We start from the raw sequence: 19,052 nt of genomic DNA on the forward strand, positions 1-19,052 counted from the left end.
TTTGACACTAGGTGGCTTAGATCAAAGTAAAAGATTTTGTGGGAACCAAGGTGGAGCTAGTCATCAAACTTATACATATCGTGAGTGTCTTCATTGTAAAAAGCATCATTTAGGTGAATGCAACAGAAGAACATGTTTTCAGTGTGGCCTTTTAGGACATTTTAAGAAAGATTGCCCATAGTTGAAAAAAGTAGAGTTAAGAAAAGAAGAAATAGTTATTCTAGCTCGGGTGTTTGCTATTACTCAGGCCAACGCTACAGCTAGCCCATCTATAGCATCATGTCAGCTTCTCATCAATAATTCCTCTAGCTCGGTATTATTTGACTCTGTAGATATATATTTATAGGTGGTAGTTAAAGTGTTAAGTAAGCTGGATAGGCCCTGGGATAATCTTGAATTAGGGTTTAGAACCTTAGTGCCTAAAGGAAAGTTGGTTATTTTCAAAAGGCGAATTAAATTCTTATTGGTTAAGGCATTTAAAGTTAAGCGCTGATCTCATAGAGCTAAATTAGCAGATTGGACGTCATTCTGAGAATTAAAACCTTTTTAACTTAAGGGTGAGGAGCCTTTTGTTTTTGTAGGATCCGTTTAGGGTTTTCGGATACCGATCATTTCAATTTTAAAAGGCTAAGAATTTACTGCACAGTAGATGTGTAGGATTTTTAGCAGTTGAGTTTGACTCCAGCAGACCCGAAACATTTGGGCCTATGGATGTTAGAGTAGTAAGAGAATTCTTGGATGTGTTTCCCGAGGAGTTACCGGGATTGTCACCGCAACAGGAAATAGATTTTATTATTGACTTGGCACATGGAGCAGAGTCTGTTTCAAAGGCATCATATAGCTCTGGTAAACTTAAGAAGTTGAAGTTACAAGTTCAGAGGATACTGGATCTAGGGTTTTCCCAGCCTAGTGTGTCACCCTGAGGAGCTCTAGTTTTATTTGTGAAAAATAATGATGGATCCCTTCAAATGTATTTTGATTATCGAAAATTAAACAATCTGACAATCAAGAACAATTATCTATTATTTAGAATTGATGATTAGTTTAAAATAATTTTAAGGAAACCAATTTCCTCCAAGTTTGCTTATGCTCGGGTTATCATCAGTTAAGAACTGGTTGAGATCTAGAACAGTTTTAAAGTTAGAAGTTTTCTTGTAGTAATTGAGTATTATCAACGTTTTGTGGAAGGACTTTCCAAAATCTCAGTGCCAATGACAGAACTCACCAAAAGAATCAAGTTTTCAAGAATTAAAGCAGCAATTGATTAGAACACCAATGTTAGCTTGGCTAGTGGATCAAGGGAAGTTTGTGGTATATTGTGATGCATCCATGTAGGATCTGGGGTGAGTTTTGATGTAAGTTGACAGGGTTATTGCCTATGCTTCTCGCCAGCTGAAAGAGTATAAGCAACATTACCCAACACCAAATTTAGAACTCGCTGTTGTTGAGTGTGCCCTAAATATATGTTGGCATTACCTGTGCGGAGAAAAGTGCAAGATCTATACTGACCACAAGAGTCTCAAGTATTTCCTTACCCAAAAAGATTTAAATTGAGACAAAGATGGTGATTGTAAGATTTTGTATCACCCCGGGAAAGTGAATGTGGTGGTGGATGCTTGAGCAAAAAAGGTCTTATTCAAGTTTTTAGTACTACAATGATTTCTTTTCAGTTGGCTCTAGATATAGTTAGGGCTGGTATTAAATTCGTGATTGGAAAACTTCATAACCTAACACTTCAGTCAGACATATTAAAAATAATCAAAGGGATACAATTAGGAGATTCATAGTTAATAAAGATTCGAGAGGAGGTATTAGCTAGTTAGGCAAAGGACTTCTCAATCTCGAATAAAGGGAATACTTCTCTATAGGGCTCGAGTTTGTGTTTCGAGCAGTGGTAAATTCAAGAAGGAAATATTAGGTGAAGGACATATTACGTCTTATTCATTGCATCTGGATACCACTAAAGTATATCAAGATTTGAAATCCTACAATTGGTGGTGTAGAATGAAAAAATATGTAATCAATTATGTGTCTAAGTATTTAACACCTCGACATATCAAAGTAAAGCATTAGAAACTGGCAGGGTTATGACAATCATTATGTAATATCCCGATAAGTCTAACGGTAAATAATTAGTATTTATATTTATATTATGAGTTAATTAGGTAATAAGTGAGATTATGATCTAAATAATTTATTTCAGCATAAAATTTAATTTTTTCTATAAGTGAGTAAATAATCGTAATTTGTTAATTATGGAGATTTATATAGCATGTGTGAATATGAGCTATATGTGGAATAAAAATATTTTCAGGTTCGGCGACCCTAGAGACTTAATAAGTGGATATATAAGCGTAATTTGTTAATTACAGAGATTTATTTGAAATACGTGGATATAATATGAGTTATTTGTGAAATAAAAATATTTTTCAGGTTTGGCGACCCTGGAGACCTGATTGGAGGCCGAAAAATGTCACAACAGTTTTAGTTAGAATTATTGATATGATTATTATGATAAATTGATTTTAGAAATATCGAAGTATTTTGGAGTACTCGAAGTCAACTAAATACCCTAAAAATATAAATTTCTTAACGACTAAGAAATAATAAAATAACTATTAATAATAAAGTTTTTATTAATATTATTGTGGGATATTGGCTGCTAAACCACTTGAACTTTACAGTTTTGTACCACTTAACCACAAAAACTAAATTTTTGGCGGCTAAACTACCTAAACTCTGGTTCCGTTTTGCTCTACACACCTCCGTCTAAAAATCACAGTCAAGTGCCACGGTGGACTGTCCACGTGTACACACTTGTACACGTGGCACATTTTTAGTGGTCCACATAATATTAGTTTTAAAAAATAATTATAAATATTAAAAAAATCATATATATATTTTTTTATTTTTTACTTTTTTTAATTTTAAAAAAATTATTAAATTAATTTTTTTTTTCTTTTTTCTTTCCTTTTTCTTTCTTCTTCTTTATTCTTCTTCTTCTTTCTTCTTCTTTTTGCTTCATGGAATCACGATGCTTCCCTTCTCTTCCTTCCTTCCTTCTTCTTCCATTATCTGTTGGTATTATATTTATCCAGGATCTTAGATCTACTTACAAGTATGTTGATTTAACAACCTAATATTGAACTTCTAAAACGATGAACTAAACACATAAAAGTTAAGAATAACTTACAGTGATTGCAGCGGAATTAATGTCTCCTTCCACTCAGATCTCTAACCCTTGATTCATGTCTGTAGCAGAGTATAATCAAGATCTGAGCCCGAAAGTTCTTCAGTTGGATGTGATCCTTCACAGTCTTCCAAACTATAATGAGATACTGAGTGATGTGTGTGGGCACTTCTCTCTCACTAGGAATTTCGAAATTTCTCTCTTGTTTTCTCTCTTGATTTCGTGTGACACACAATGCAAAGCAAAGTTTTCTCATGCACAAGAAGAGTAGAGAGGGGCGGCTATAAATAGGAAAAGGGAAGAGCACAACTTTCCAAATAAACAGTTTCCTCTTTTACTGTGTAATTGAATAACTGCCTTATTTAGTGTGATTCACCACTTTCCTATTTAGGCTAGGCTTTGATTAGCAATTATATGGCAAATTAAATTGAAAATAATAATTGGGAAACATGCAATCATGTGGCCGGCCATGGTGTGAATGGGCCTCACATGGATTTTGCAGTTTCCTCAATTTTATTTCTATTTCTCCAAAATTGTCATTTTTCCAATTCTAATCATTTAAATGCCAAAACTAATTATTTAATAACTAAAATAGATTATTAAATAATATTGCCATTTAAAATAATTATTAATTTAGACATGCAAAGTCTCATAATTAATAATTAAACCTAGAAACCCTCTTATTTACAATTTCATCCCTAAACTGTGAGAATTCACAAATTAGACATAGTCTAACTTTTAGAATTATAATTGATTAATCATAAATCAATTATAGAGTCTTACAAACAGTATAGTCTCAACTAGAATGGGGACCATGGATCTATATACTGAGCTTCCAATAAGTTGAACCGATTTACCAAGTAAATCCCTAACTTATTAATTCCTCGTTGAATCCACTCTTAGAACTTGGAATTGCACTCTCAGACTTATATAGAGCATATCATATGTTTCACGATATCAATATGCTATCTCATTTAACCATTGTTATAATCTTAATGTGATTTAGAGATCCTCTATATAGATGATTTACATCGAGACGGAACCAATTTACCGTTTACACCCCTCAATGTATTTTGCCCATTTGAACACTTAGTTACCTGTAAATGATGTTTTAGTGATCTAATATATAGTCACTGAAACAAGAGCTCATCCATTTACTTCTATTTAACTAAGCTCAAAAGGAATCATCACTTTACTTCTATACACCAGTAGAAGCTATAGATTTCCATATTTATGTTTAGCACTCCCATTCAGTTATGCTATCATGTTCCCAAAATATATGTATTATCCTGACTCAAAGGTAGGCTTTAACTAATAAATCAAAGAACAAGAATAGCACTCCTGAGATTGAGCCTAAGCATATCAGGATTTAGATTCTCTTAATCTAAGATCAACTTCTGACATTGACTTGGAAAGATACAACGGTAAGTTTACAATATCTTTAACCAAGTTCAATATCGGTCCAGTCCAATGCATACTCCATGCATTCGAAACCAGTATACTTTGCCAATATTCTGGAAAGAACATAACACTTACTCCAAGTGTAAGTATACTTCATCGCTGATTATCACATCAGTGTAAATCCAAAACATTGATGAACAGGGACCAAATCTTTTGAATCATATAATCACAATCACATTCCACTGTATTGACGATACTGTAATTGTGAATAACTATAGGTTCTGGATTTAACTGATTTTGTGCATATATCAAGTATATATACTAAACCATAAACATGTAACATACATGTAATCATAATTCACTTCTAAATTGATAACTAATCAGATTGTAATGAGTTTTATTTAGGGCATAAAACCCAACATTATCACCATCACATCTAACCCCCGATCGACGACCCTAGAACCCCAAAACCCTAGATCTTCGGTTCTCACTCCATCGATCTCTTTGTCCTCTTTCTTCCGCCGCCGACGAGTGCACATGCAGAGCTCCTTCCCCCAACGACAACCTGCAGAGTCCAGGGCCGGGTTCGTCGACTCTTGAAACTACACATCTCTCTCTTCTCTCTCTCTCTCGACCCCTCTTTATTCTTTTTCCTTTTCTTTACGTCCAGCTCGACCCCAAACCACCACCCCTCGCCACCATGGCTTGAGCGAACCTCCGATCAACTTTCAAATCTGGTATTTTTGTGTTTATTTATTTTAATCGATTTTGTATTTTGGTTTAGGGTAATTTTATTTTAGATGTAGACTTGAAGCAGAAAGAAGAAGAAAAGAAAAAAAAATAATTTAATAATTTTTTAAAATTAAAAAAAGTAAAAAAAAAAATTCTGATTTTTTGAATTTTTATAATTATTTTTTAAAACTAATATTACGTGGACCACTAAAAATTTGCCAAAGTGTGTACACGTGGACAATCCACCGTGGCACTTAACTGTGATTTTTGGACGGAGGTGTGCAAAACAAAACGTAACTAGGGTTTAGGTAGTTTAGCCGCCGAAAATTCAGTTTTTGTGGTTAAATGTTACAAACCGTAAAGTTCAGGTGGTTTAGCCGCCAATATTCCTATTATTATTAATATTATATTATTATTATTATTATATATAAACGAAAGTTTCGTTTGAATATATATATAGGGAAAGACTATGGTAGGACATAGTAAAAGTTTCTTACGAGAACTTTTTTTGACCATTAATTTTAGATCATGTGGTTATTACGATGTAAGGTGTCTACTCTTACGATAAGACTGCTTGTATACAATTAAAAGTTTATACATATTATAATAATATTTAATGATATTTTTTTAAAAAAATAATATTAATAATTAAAAAATTTATTAATTTTTATTTTGAATTATTTTTTTTAAAGTTACTTTGAATTATTTTCATATTGGTATTTATTTTTAAAAAAGAATTATTTTTTCTAAACTCATTTTTTTGGCTTCTTATTTTTTAGATTTTTATAATTTACTGCTAATTTTTTTGAATTATTTTGGAAATTTTCTGAGGTTTTTACACCACATACTGAAATTTTTAACATTTTTTTTTCTTTTTTACTGTGAAGCGGATTTTTTTTTTTAAAAAAATACTGTGTTAAGTTTTCACTGTTGTTCTACAATTGTTTTTTTAGTTGTTCTGTTTTGTTGTTTTATAAAAATACAATATTTTTTTAAAAAATTCTGTATGACAGTAAAATTATAAACTTTTACCCGAAATTCAATATTTTTGTAAAACTCCTAATTTTTTTTTTTATACATGTGAAAGTTTAGAGAGCAAACCTTAAATTCCATAAAAAAATTTAAATATGAAAAGATGCCATAAAGGAAAAGCAAACTTATAAATGCTATATTTTTATAAGGCTAATTAGGATTTTTGTCCCCTGAACTTTTAAGGTCGTTAAAAATGCGCCTTGAACTATTGAGATTGTTGGATTTAAGGACTTTTGTCTAATTTCATTCAATTTTACTATTTTAGTGATTGTTTATGTACTAAACTATGCTCTCCAGACTTTAATATCTACCAAATTATGTCCCTCAAACTTTGACATGTACTAAAATATGGCCCATCAACTTTCATCCATGTTAGATTTTTTTACTAAAATTGGAAAAAGGTCTTTAAATTCAACAATCTCAATAGTTCATGGAGCATTATTAACGACCTTAAAAGTGTAAGGGGCATGATTTGGTATATATCAAAGTTCAGGGGACAAAAATCATAATTCACCTTTTTATAATAAAGTTACAAAATCTCATATCTCATGTTATTTTCACTTTATTTTATTATCGTGTTTGACTTTTTTATGATTTACATGTACCATTTCACATTCTCTTATTAGATTCTTATACATAGTCATACCTCATACTAATTTATCTAAATTCCTCATTCTATAATAACACTTTGAATACTATGTTTCTATTCATGTAGGAAACGCACCAGCAAAAAAAAAAAAGCTCTTTAGTCCTTATCAATTTTCTTCCTAACCAAAACATTCATTTTTTATTCTTCAATCCAAAGGCTGAGTTGGGATCTTTTTGAAGAAAAAAAAAGAGAAGACTTTTCAAAGTTTTAGTCAAATCAAAAAAAAAAAAAAAAAAAAAAGAAGATATACATACAGCTACACTCCAATCATTGTTCTTGTTCTTTAACGTTTTATATATAGTAATGTAGTGAGTGTCGTTTAATCAAGTGTTGTTTGTCAGTTTGTTTGTGTCGTTTCGTCTATTTTCCTGGTTGGCAGTTTGTATTTTGCAATTATGCTCAAGTTAGGGTGTAAAGATACCAACATACAACTAAAGTCCAACTTAGGCCAACTGCCTTCTTCCCACGACTCAAATCAAATTCAATTTTTGGGTACACAAAGAGGTTAGTAGTAGTAGTAGTACAAGTAGAGTACTAGTGGTAGAAGTAGGTCCAGTTAGTAGTAGTACTACTCCACATTATATTCAATGAATCTAACAATATTTTTTATAGGTAATAAATACTCAAAGTTTTAAATTTGTATCATAAACTCAATATTTATTTCATATTTGTTATTTTCTTAAACAAATACATATAAAATTTGTCATTGATAAAAATATATTGTATCAATTATTATAAAATATTCTTTTAAAAAATTTAAAATAAAATTTGTACTAATAAAATTAAAAAAAAAATACAATTTTATTAATGTTTATTGCTTGTACTTACTCAAAATAAACATTAAATTAAATCCACGTTTAAACTTAAAATTTTAGAGACGATTTACAATATTTTAAATTATTATTTTGTATGTTTGAAAAAAGTTGTCAAAGGTTTTGTCCTAATCCCAAAGCTGTCTAAAAGTTTTTGGTCTTTCACATGTTATTATTAGACAAAGGACAAAGAGGTTAAAAGTATCTTGAAGACAGTGCTTGTCTTCTTCTTCTTCTTCTCCTTCTGCTACTTTTTCTCTTTCCTCCTTGTGCCTTTTCACAAAGGGAACAAGGTCAGAAAGCCCAGAAGTTTGCTTTGCCTGATAATGCATTGATTTTCTGATGATGGGTTTTGCTTCTTTTAGTGATGTGTGGACACTGATGAAGGAAGGGATTTAATATTGGTTTTTTTTTTTTGGTTGTGGGGTTTAAGTATTTTATTCTGAGTTGACTGAGTTCAAAGTATGAAGCAGAAGGGTGTCAAGGATTCCAAGGATAAGGGAAATGGTAATGGTTTTGATGAGTGTGGAAAAATGGTGGTGGTTGCTGTTAAAGCATCTAAGGAGATTTCAAAGGCTGGTCTAGTTTGGGCTTTGACTCATGTTGTGCAGCCTGGTGATTGCCTTAAGCTGCTGGTTGTTACTCCTTCTTATAGCTCAAGTAATCTTCTCATCTCATCTTTTTCTACCTCTCTTTCATTTCAGTGATCCAATTATCGACCCTACTTACATTAATGTAAGACAAGTAATGCAAATTCTCATTAAGTTGGGTTGTTTTTCTCCATTTTGATTAATCTATCTTTTTTCTTTATTGTTTCTATGGCTTCATAAAAGCAATATCTCTTGCATTTTTAGAGTAAATATACAATAATTGTTTTCCTTTTTAGTACATTGAATTCTTCACTTGAAACAATCATGAGCTAAAGAATTTGTTCATGGGGCTCTTCCATAGCTAGCTGTAGTAAGTTCTAATGGCCATTACTGGGAGAGTATAGTCCTAACAGCCCTTTTAAGAGGTTGCAGCCTAACATTCTTGTCTTGGAATTTAGTTTAAGGCTTGATTTATTGTCGAGTTAAATGAATATATACAGAAAGTTAAGGATTCCAGGACTCCAGGACTCTGTTGTTTCACACATTTGGCAGCAAGGATGGTCTTTTATTTTATTTTTTGTATAAATTTGGCTTCAGTGGGTTATTTTCTGAATCAAAGAACCAACATAAGTTAATTATTGTTTTACACAAATTCTTTTTTTTTTCTTTGTTTCTCTCCTAAATGACATTTGATTGAGATGTTGTATGATTTTAGGTAAGAGGATATGGGATATATCAAGATTCATAGGTGATTGCACCAATAGTCACAAATCTTTCTCAGGAAACACTACAGAGGAAAAGAATGACATAGTAGATTCATGCTCTAAGATGGTGATTCAACTCCATGATGTTTATGATTCAGAAAAGGTAAGATCATAAACTAGTTTTTATTGTTTAGTTCTTATGTTGATCACATCTAATATATTATCATTGTCACAATAAACATTTGGGTCCTATTTTTCAGGTAAAGATTAGGATAAAAATTGTCTCGAGTTCGTTATCTGGTGCAGTTGCAGTTGAAGCCAAGAGAATTCACTCAACTTGGGTTATTTTGGATAAGTACTATACAAACCTACTCTTCTTTTGGATTATTTCATTACTATTTGCACTGCTTTTGATATCATTGTTTGTACAATTCTGATCAGACAATTGAAATGTGAGAAGAAATTCTGCTTGGAAGAGCTTCAGTGTAACATTGTAGTGATGAAGCGATCTGGAGCAGAGATTCTTCGTCTGAGCTTTGCCAATTCTCCAAAAATGGAACCTGATACGAGCTGCTCTTTATCACCCGAATTAGAAGCTTCTCCAGATCACTTGAACAACAAACTTGAAATGTCTAGAGGGCCGACTGTAACTCCTGCTACTAGTCCAGAAGAAGAGTCACCTCTAACTAGAACTGATGTTGGCACAACATCAATATCAAGCTCTTCAGATCCAGAGGCTTCTCCATTTCTGCCTTATGGAATCCGCGGGATCCTTAAGAAGGAGTTTCCATTTATTCGTGAAAAGAATAAAAACCGGACTGAATTTGATTCTGAGACAAACAATGAAAAGCAATGTTCTGATTTCACAACTTCATATTACCAGCCATGGTTGACAAATTTCATCAGTGCTAGTGGTGAATTGTCGAAACCTTTGATAGAAGGTTCAGAAAGATTTTATGACAAGTCTTTGATGTCCACTTATGGAGCATTGCTGGAGAATTTGTCTAAATTGGAAAAAGAGCCTGATATAGGGATGCTTAATTACAAGCTTGATTTGAACTTGAGCAGAAGTGTGAGAGAAGCAATTTCGTTGTGTAGAAGCGCGCCTCCTGGTCCTCCTCCTTTGTGCTCTATATGTCAGCACAAGGGACCTGTGTTTGGAAACCCTCCTAGATGGTTCACTTATAACGAACTAGAACTTGCCACGGGTGGATTTTCACAAGCGAATTTCTTGGCTGAAGGTGGATTTGGTTCTGTATATAGAGGTGTTTTGCCAGATGGGCAGGTAGTTGCAGTTAAACAACATAAATTAGCTAGCTCTCAAGGTGACATAGAGTTTTGCTCTGAAGTCGAGGTCTTAAGTTGTGCACAACATCGCAATGTCGTGATGCTTATTGGGCTTTGTGTGGAAAATGGAAGAAGGATGCTAGTTTATGAGTATATTTGCAATGGATCTTTGGATTCTCATCTTTATGGTAATTTTTCTCTTATTACTCTGCCATGAACTTATATGACAGTGTCATATGAAATAGTTACTTGTCCATAAGAAGCATCTCTTCATAATTTTATTATCATGCTCAAAAGCCTTGGCATGCCAACTTTTTTGGATGATGAAATTTATCTTCAAAATCTCTACTTTTGACAACCATGTGATTGCTTGGGCATGAGGGCATCACTTTCATTTTCCATGTGCCATAATTTAGTAATTGGCAGGTTAACTTGTGTCATGCTTTGCTTTGTCCTTTTTCTCTGAGAATTTTTCTCACTTACGATGAAAACCAATCCTGTAAGACCATCTTTGCATGTACACACTAAACAAATAGTCAATGCCTAACCCAATTAAGTGCAATGTTCAAAATTTCAGGACAAGATCAAAATCCCTTGGAGTGGTCTGCAAGAAAGAAGATTGCAGTTGGAGCAGCCCGAGGGTTGAGATACCTACACGAAGAGTGTAGAGTGGGCTGCATTGTTCATCGCGACATGAGACCTAACAATATCCTTCTCACCCATGATTTTGAACCATTAGTATGTGCTCTTTTAATATCTGATTTTAGTGCTTGTATGTGTCAATAGAACATGTTTCAACTTTCAAATATTGATATCATGTTTTCCAGGTTGGAGATTTCGGACTAGCAAGGTGGCAACCAGATGGAGGCAAAGGGGTCGAAACCAGAGTAATTGGGACATTTGGGTAAAACCATGATTTGAAAAGATTTCCTTCTATAGTTCTATACTCATAATATTTGGTCAAGTGACTAATTCAAAATCCTATGTTTACAGATACTTGGCTCCAGAATATGCTCAAAGTGGACAAATCACAGAAAAGGCTGATGTGTATTCCTTTGGGGTTGTACTGGTTGAGCTTGTGACAGGAAGGAAAGCTGTGGACATTAACCGGCCTAAAGGCCAGCAATGCCTTACTGAATGGGTATGAATTGGAAAACTCATACATTTATGTTTGCTATTTGAAGTGCATCAAGTGTATTTGTACAAATATATGCTGCAAATCCAAGTACTTGTCTTTCTTATCTATAACTGTAGTTTTAATGAACAACAAAACTAACTTAAATGTACAATATGAATCAGGCAAGGCCCTTACTAGAAAAACTTTCAGTTGATGTACTTGTAGACCCGCGCCTAACCAACAATTACTCGAAAGAAGAGGTTTGCAACGTGCTGCAATGTGCCTCCTTATGCATCAGAAGAGACCCTCATTGCAGGCCTCGGATGTCTCAGGTATGACACATGAGTTGAAAACTCTAGTTAGTTAGTTTGATTGCTTAGGAAAGAAAAATCTAATTTCTTCACTTGAAAATTTATGTGTTCTTTTAGGTCCTTCGGATTTTGGAAGGTGACACTGATGTGAATTATTCTATGATCAACTGTGAGTAAATATTACTATTACTATCATTATTGTAATTGAAAAAATGAAGTCAAGATACTAGAAGAACAGTGAATATGGCAGCTCAAGTGGAGAACTATTCAGAAGTAAAGAGAGAACATTTTCTTGAAACAGCCCAGGTGATGAATAAATTATTGACTTGGGTGATGAAGGAAACATGTTTGGGAAGAATAATGTGAATGTAAAGGAGTTGGTCTATTATTCACTATTGATGTAAGTAGTGGGAGCCATTTAATCATTGAAGCTTTAGTGTTGCAATTCAATGTTAAAGGCTCTTCAAATTTTGTATGTTTCAGCAATATATTTTTGTAAATTCTGTGTCTTCTGTTATTATTATTATTATTTTTGCACATTATCCAACTGCACTTTATATCGTACATACTCATACAAACTTATTTTACTACTCATGTTTACTTGACCTATGATGCACCGAACTTATTTTCTATTTTAATTTTTATGTTCTCTATTGCACTTTAATTAGTTAATGTTTGATATATGTTGTTTTTATCATACAAGACCAAAAAGAGAAAAGGTGAATTTTTATTTTTACGGTAAAAATACGACCTTTTTTTTCTTCATAAAAAGTAAAATATAGAAAAGATGTATAACAATTTTTTTTTTAAGAACTCAAGTTCAAAATGCATAACATAATTGGATACCCTAAACTGTTCCTTTCATATTATTTTTTAAAAATTTTTAATAAAATATGTTAGACTTTTATTTGGGCTTACATTAAATTTTATTGGTTTTATTAAAACTTGGGTTGATTGGATAGTTCTTTGCTGTATTAGCCCATGTTGTTGGTGATCAATTGTTAATGGGCTTAGCATCTGTGAGTAAAGTCTAGGTGAAGCAGAAGTGTGGGCTTTTCTAGTTGACTGAAGCCTTTGATGAGCAGGCCCAACCCAACTAGGGTTTTGTAGCTAAGTCCCCTCCCTAACTCTATAAATACATATTGTTTCATCACAATTGTATACCTTTTGATAATCAGATAAAATAAACTGCTTCTGATTTAGAGATCTAGGGAGGAAGACTTAGTTGATAGTATTGCACTATCAAATTGGAGTAACTGCTGTGGATCAAACTGAGATAATTGCTATGGATCAATCAGGTACACATACCTAATTATTATATCTTATTATTGTGTTCTATGTTATATACAAATAGATCTTGGGTTAATTGTTAATTTATCTAACATGTGGTATCAGATTGCCTATTGTATATGATTTAGAACCTATAATTAGTATAATTAATTTGTATATGTTAATTATCCATAATTTCATATTAATTTCGTTATTATTTTATGTTGAATTTTTTGTTTTTAAATCTTAAAACTTTAGGGGTTTTGTTTATCATTAAATTCTCGTTCTATTGATATATTATATCCATGAAATCATTGTGTATATTAAGAGAATTTTAACTTTAAAGTTTTAGGGTTTATAAAATTATATTATGAAATTATAATTTGTGTGTTTTAATTTTATTGTTTTTGATCTAAAATTGATTATAGATAACTCATTATCAATTGTTTAAGAATGTTCCTACATAATTAATTTCGGATTTAAACTAAGATTAGCATTACAATTTTTTTTTTTTTGTATTCTTCAATTTTCGGATTGGTATTGTCTTGAAATCTAGAGATTTAATCTTTAATACCCGAAATTAGTAGCGTAGATCAATTAGAAATTCAATCCCGAGCAAAACCCATTAATTTCCCCAATTTTTTCCGTCGGTTTTCGCCCAAATTTCTCGTCAGACCCGAATCGGAGAGAACCGGGTCGCGTGACCCACTTTCAGACCCATATGCAGATGCTGGAGGAAGAAGATGACTCCTAGCCACAAAGCCCACTCGCGCAGGCGGCGCGTGGGGGCGCGTGGGGCCGGCTGGGATGTCGTTTTTCGACGTTTTTTTTTTCAGCGTTATTAGAATTTAATTTCTGATTTTTCTATGATTTTTAATTAATTTTTTGACTCCGTTTATAATTATTATTATTTTAATGATAATTATGTAGTTAAAAAATTATTAAAAATATTTTTTGATGATTTTTCGAAATCTGTCGATCATAGAAATTTTTTTGGGTTTCTTCTCGTTTCATATGACATAGTCACTCTCTTTTTCACTATATAGTCTCCACCAATTTTCTTATATTCACATCTTTTGATTATTTGTTGTTCTAAAGTTATAAAACTTGGTTGTTTGATACAAAAATAATGTGTTATGGTGGACACTTTATTTTTTGATTATCAATATAATAAAAGCAATTATATATCTCTTTTGGAAATTTGGTTGAAAATTATTTTATCACCAAATTTCACATGTTGAAGAAAATATTATATCTTTTGGTTGACTATATGTGTAATTACTTGCCCAAAGGTAGTATTTACATGTATTAGTTCACATTCCATGAAGTGAGTTAATATTAAATATATATATTTTAATTATTTGCCCAAAGGTAATACTTTAAATATATAAATTTATTATTATTTTTTGCTTGAATTAATACATATTTTTAAGAAATTTATTTGTCCAAAGGTAATAAAATTCTTAAATGATATGTATTTTTTTCTTTGTTGTTAACTTCATGAAGGTAGATCATGTGTGTGTTATATTCTCACCCCAAAGGGGAGTTTATAATGACCAGTTGATTCTACAATATTTTCTAATACATTGCTCATATTGCTTATTCAAGTTTTAATTTTTGAATTTTTTAGTCTCCTTTTCTGTGAACAACAATAATGCTTCCATCCATATTTTGAATGCTTCCAACTACAAGACATGGAAACGAGATGTGGAATTTACTTTAGGCATAATGGATTTGGACTTGTGCCTACGAGAAGAAAAACCTGTTGATCTTACTGACTCCAGTACAGCTGCCGAGAGAACTCATCATGCACAATGGGAAAAGTCAAGTCAACTTAGTCTTCTTACTATGAAAAGATCCATTCCTGAACATCTATTGAGTGGTTTGCCAGACACTACAAATGCCAAAGAGTTTTTCAATGCTGTAGAAAAATTATACGACACTGGTGAAAACGGCGAATTTGGACATCTTATGGATGAAATGACAACCATTAAGTATGATGAATTAAAAGGAGTGCGAGATTTTATTCTGAAATTGGTGAATGTTCAGTCCAAGTTGAAAGATCATAATATTCCTCTTCCTGACTCTTTCATTATTCATCGAGCTCTTCATGCTCTTCCTGCCTCTTTCAGCCTTATCAAGACAGCCTACAACACTTACAATCAAACATGGTCTATCAGCGACCTAATTTCTCAGTGTGTAGCTGAAGAAAGCAAGCTTAAAAGGGAGAAGAATGAATCTGCTAACTATGTTTCTCACCTCAAGCCCAACAAAGGAAAAGGAAAATTCAAGAATAAAAATGATGGTGCTACTAAACAGAATGGTAATTGTAAGGAGCATAAGAATAAACAGAAGAATAACAATGGAAAGTCCAAATACTCTAATGTGAAGTGTTACTTTTGTGAAAAATTGGGGCATCAGAGAACGGACTGTCACAAATTTAAGACTTAGTTAGAAAAGAAGCAAGCACAATCAGGTAATCCATTAGCATGTGTTTGTTTTGAATCTAATCTAGTTGATGTTCCTATTGATTCTTGGTGGTTAGACAGTGGTGATACTGTTCATGTTTCTGCTTCCTTACAGGGGCTAAGGGATCTCAGGAAGCCAAGTGAGAGGGAGTCCAAGCTTAAAGTGGGCAATGATGTTGGAGTTGACGTTATCTATGTTGGAACATTTATTCTTGAATTACAGTCTCGTGATAAGATTATTCTGAACAATACTTTTTATGTTCCTACTTTTAAAAGGAATTTAGTTTCGCTTCCGCTTTTGGTTAAACAAGGATATTATTTTCATTTTGCAAATGATAATGTTAACATTATGCTTGACTCTCGAATTATTGGAAATTGCTTTTATTCTGATGGTCTTTACAAGTTGTCATTGGCTCCTTTAGATTCCTCTTTTAATGTTGTGAATACTGTGGGTAAAAGACCTCATATTAAGGAAACATCCTTATTGTTATGGCACAAAAGATTGGGTCATATTTCCAGAGAAAGGGTTGATCGTTTAATTAAATCTGAAATACTTCCTCCTCTTGATGCTTCTGATTGGGATACTTGTGTTGATTGTACTCGTGGAAAATTGACTAAAACAAGAAAGAAGACTGCAAACCGCAGTCAATCTTTATTGGAAATTATCCACACAGACATCAGTGGTCCTTATTCCACCACGTTGTGCAGAAACAAGTATTTTATCACTTTTATCGATGATTTTTCTCGTTATGGATTCACCTATTTAACTAAAGAAAAATCTGACGCCCTTGATAAACTCAAAATTTTTTGAAATGAGGTTGAGAAACAATTAGGAAGAGTCATCAAAGTTGTTCATTCTGATCGTGGAGGAGAATATTATGGTCGTTATACAGAATCTGGACAACACATGGGGCTTTTTGCAGAGTACTTACAAGAAAATGGTATAGTTGCTCAATACACTATGCCTGGTTCACCTGAGCAAAATGGCGTTGCTGAAAGGAGAAATCGCACTCTCATGGATATGGTTAGAAGTATGATGAGTAGAACAAATCTTCCAGAGTTTTTATGGGGTGAAGCACTTATGACTGCAACTTATATTTTAAATCGTGTTCCAAGTAAATCTGTTCCCAAGACCCCTTTTGAGTTGTGGACTGGGCGGAAGCCTAGTCTAAATCATCTTCGTGTATGGGGTTGTCCAGCTGAAGTAAAGATTTATGATCCTAATTTGAAAAAGTTAGATCTGAGAACAAATCGCTGTTATTTCATTGGTTATCCAATGCGCTCGAAAGGCTATCGCTTTTACTGTCCTACTCGTGGTACGCGAATTGTTGAATCTCAGACTGCTAAATTTCTGGAATTTGATGTTGCTGAAAAAATTCCTTCAACATCTCTTGAAATGGGGGAGTCATCTAAAGGAATTTGTATTCCTATGTCATTTTCAAGAGATGATAATAGTAGTCTCAATCCTACTCCAGTTGGTAATGCTCCCATTGTTGATGAATACATTGCTCCCGATATCGAAGATGATGAAGGTCCTATTATTGATGAAGGGCTTGTGAATGATGAAGCTCCTATTGTTAATGAGAATCCTGTTATTGAAGAAATTCCAGTTGTGGAAGATGTTATTCAAAACAATGATCAACAAAGAGAAGTTATTCCAGAAGTACCTCCTCTAAGAAGATCTCAGAGACAAAAGAAGTCAACAAAGTGTCATGATAATTTTGTTTATCTTGGAGAAGGAGAATATGATATTGATCATTTTGTGGATCCTGTCACTTTTAGTGAAGCACTTAATAGTCCACAATCTTCAAAATGGTTAGCAGCTACGGATGATGAGATCGACTCCATGAAGAAAAATGGTGTATGGGAGCTAGTTTTATTACCTGATGGTTTTAAACCAATAGGTTGTAAGTGGATTTTAAAGGCTAAAAGGGATAAAAAGGGATGATTGAAAGGTTTAAAGCGCGTTTAGTGGCTAAAGGCTTTACTCAAAGAGAAGGTATTGATTACACTGAAACTTTCTCACTTGTTTCCACTAAAGATTCATTCAGAATTATTATGGCCTTAGTTGCGCATTTTGATTTAGAATTGCATCAAATGGATGTTAAAACTGCTTTTCTGAATGGAGAATTGAATGAGGAAGTCTATATGTCTCAACCTGAAGGCTACAAGGAGAATGGAAAAGAACACTTAGTTTGCAAGTTGAAACGATCCATTTATGGTCTCAAACAGGCATCTCGCCAGTGGTACTTGAAGTTTGACAAGGTTGTGACATCGTTTGGTTTCGTAGAGAACAAGTTTGATCAGTGTATTTATATGAAGATCAGTGGGAGTCGTTATATTTTTCTTGTTCTTTATGTAGATGACATTTTACTTGCCAGCAGTGATTTGTCACTACTAAATGAGACCAAAAATTTTCTGTCTTCCAATTTTGATATGAAAGATCTTGGAGAGGCATCCCATGTTTTGGGGATTGAGATCCATCGTGACAGGAATCGAAAAGTTCTTGGCTTATCTCAAGAAGCTTACATTAATCGTGTGCTCAAAAGGTTCAACATGGATTTGTGTAAAGCTGGTTCTGTTCCTATTCTGAAAGGGGACAAGTTCACTAAGCAGCAATGTCCTAAGAACGACTTGGAAAGAGGAGCAATGAAGAACATCCCTTATGCAAGTGTAGTAGGGAGTTTGATGTATGCTCAGGTTTGCACTCGACCTGACATAGCTTTCGTAGTCAATGTTCTTGGGAGATATTTATCTGATCCTGGCCATGATCATTGGGTTGCAGCCAAGAAAGTTTTGAGATATTTGCAAAGAACGAAGAGTTTTATGCTTGTGTATAAGCATGTTGACAATCTTCGAGTTGTTGGTTATTCAGATTCAGATTTTGGTGGTTGTGTAGATGATTTAAAGTCAACTTCTGGCTATATTTTCACCTTGGCAGGTGCTGCTATTTCTTGGAAGAGTGTCAAACAGACTTTGATCACGTCATCTACTATGTATCTTTGAGTTTGTTGCATGTTATGGGGCATCTTTGCAAGCTTTGTGGCTGAAGAATTTTATTTCGGAGATACGAGTGGTTGATTCTATTTCCACACCTATGCTAATCTATTGTGATAATAATGCTGCTGTTTTCTTTTCAAAGAATAACAAGATTAGTAGTGCTTCTAAACATATGGAAATAAAGTATCTCACTGTCAGAGACTTGGTCAAGAAAGGAGACATTGTCATTGAAAATTGCAAGACCGAGTCGATGTTAGCTGATCCTCTAACCAAAGGGTTAAGTGCCGTGCTGTTTAATAAACATGTTGTTAATATGGGCATTTTAGAATCTTTTGATCTTTTGGGTTAGTGGGAGTTTTATTTTCTGTTTGTTTTTAGAAATTATTATTTATAATTTTCTGAATAAAGTTATGAACTACATTTTATGTTTCAATATTTTATTATTGAATGGATATGTTTTCAATTATGTTTTGTTATATTCTCGAGAATG

At 33.1% G+C, this 19,052-nt stretch overlaps 1 protein-coding gene across 1 annotated transcript; it reads left to right on the top strand.

Annotated features, from left to right (window-relative positions):
- Positions 1-7,963: 7,963 nt before the first annotated feature.
- On the top strand, positions 7,964-12,359 carry LOC115705231 (inactive protein kinase SELMODRAFT_444075). Its single transcript, XM_030632500.2, has 9 exons — positions 7,964-8,476; positions 9,122-9,273; positions 9,371-9,465; positions 9,552-10,585; positions 10,975-11,135; positions 11,225-11,301; positions 11,391-11,538; positions 11,697-11,846; positions 11,943-12,359. The coding sequence occupies exons 1-9, from the start codon at positions 8,281-8,283 to the stop codon at positions 12,000-12,002; spliced, it is 2,073 nt and encodes a 690-aa protein (XP_030488360.2). The 5' UTR covers positions 7,964-8,280; the 3' UTR covers positions 12,003-12,359.
- The last annotated feature ends 6,693 nt before the right edge of the window (positions 12,360-19,052 follow it).

Source organism: Cannabis sativa, chromosome 1 (assembly GCF_029168945.1).
Source record: "Cannabis sativa cultivar Pink pepper isolate KNU-18-1 chromosome 1, ASM2916894v1, whole genome shotgun sequence".
NCBI classification, from domain to species: domain Eukaryota; kingdom Viridiplantae; phylum Streptophyta; class Magnoliopsida; order Rosales; family Cannabaceae; genus Cannabis; species Cannabis sativa.

What these genes read in the sequence shown, in the direction of transcription:
- LOC115705231 (XM_030632500.2), top strand. Translation starts at nt 8,281, where the DNA reads ATGAAGCAGAAGGGTGTCAAGGATTCCAAGGATAAGGGAAATGGTAAT. An exon ending in ATGTTTATGATTCAGAAAAG is followed by an intron (nt 9,274 to 9,370) that starts GTAAGATCATAA and finishes CCTATTTTTCAG; the next exon opens with GTAAAGATTAGGATAAAAAT. An exon ending in CCCATGATTTTGAACCATTA is followed by an intron (nt 11,136 to 11,224) that starts GTATGTGCTCTT and finishes CATGTTTTCCAG; the next exon opens with GTTGGAGATTTCGGACTAGC.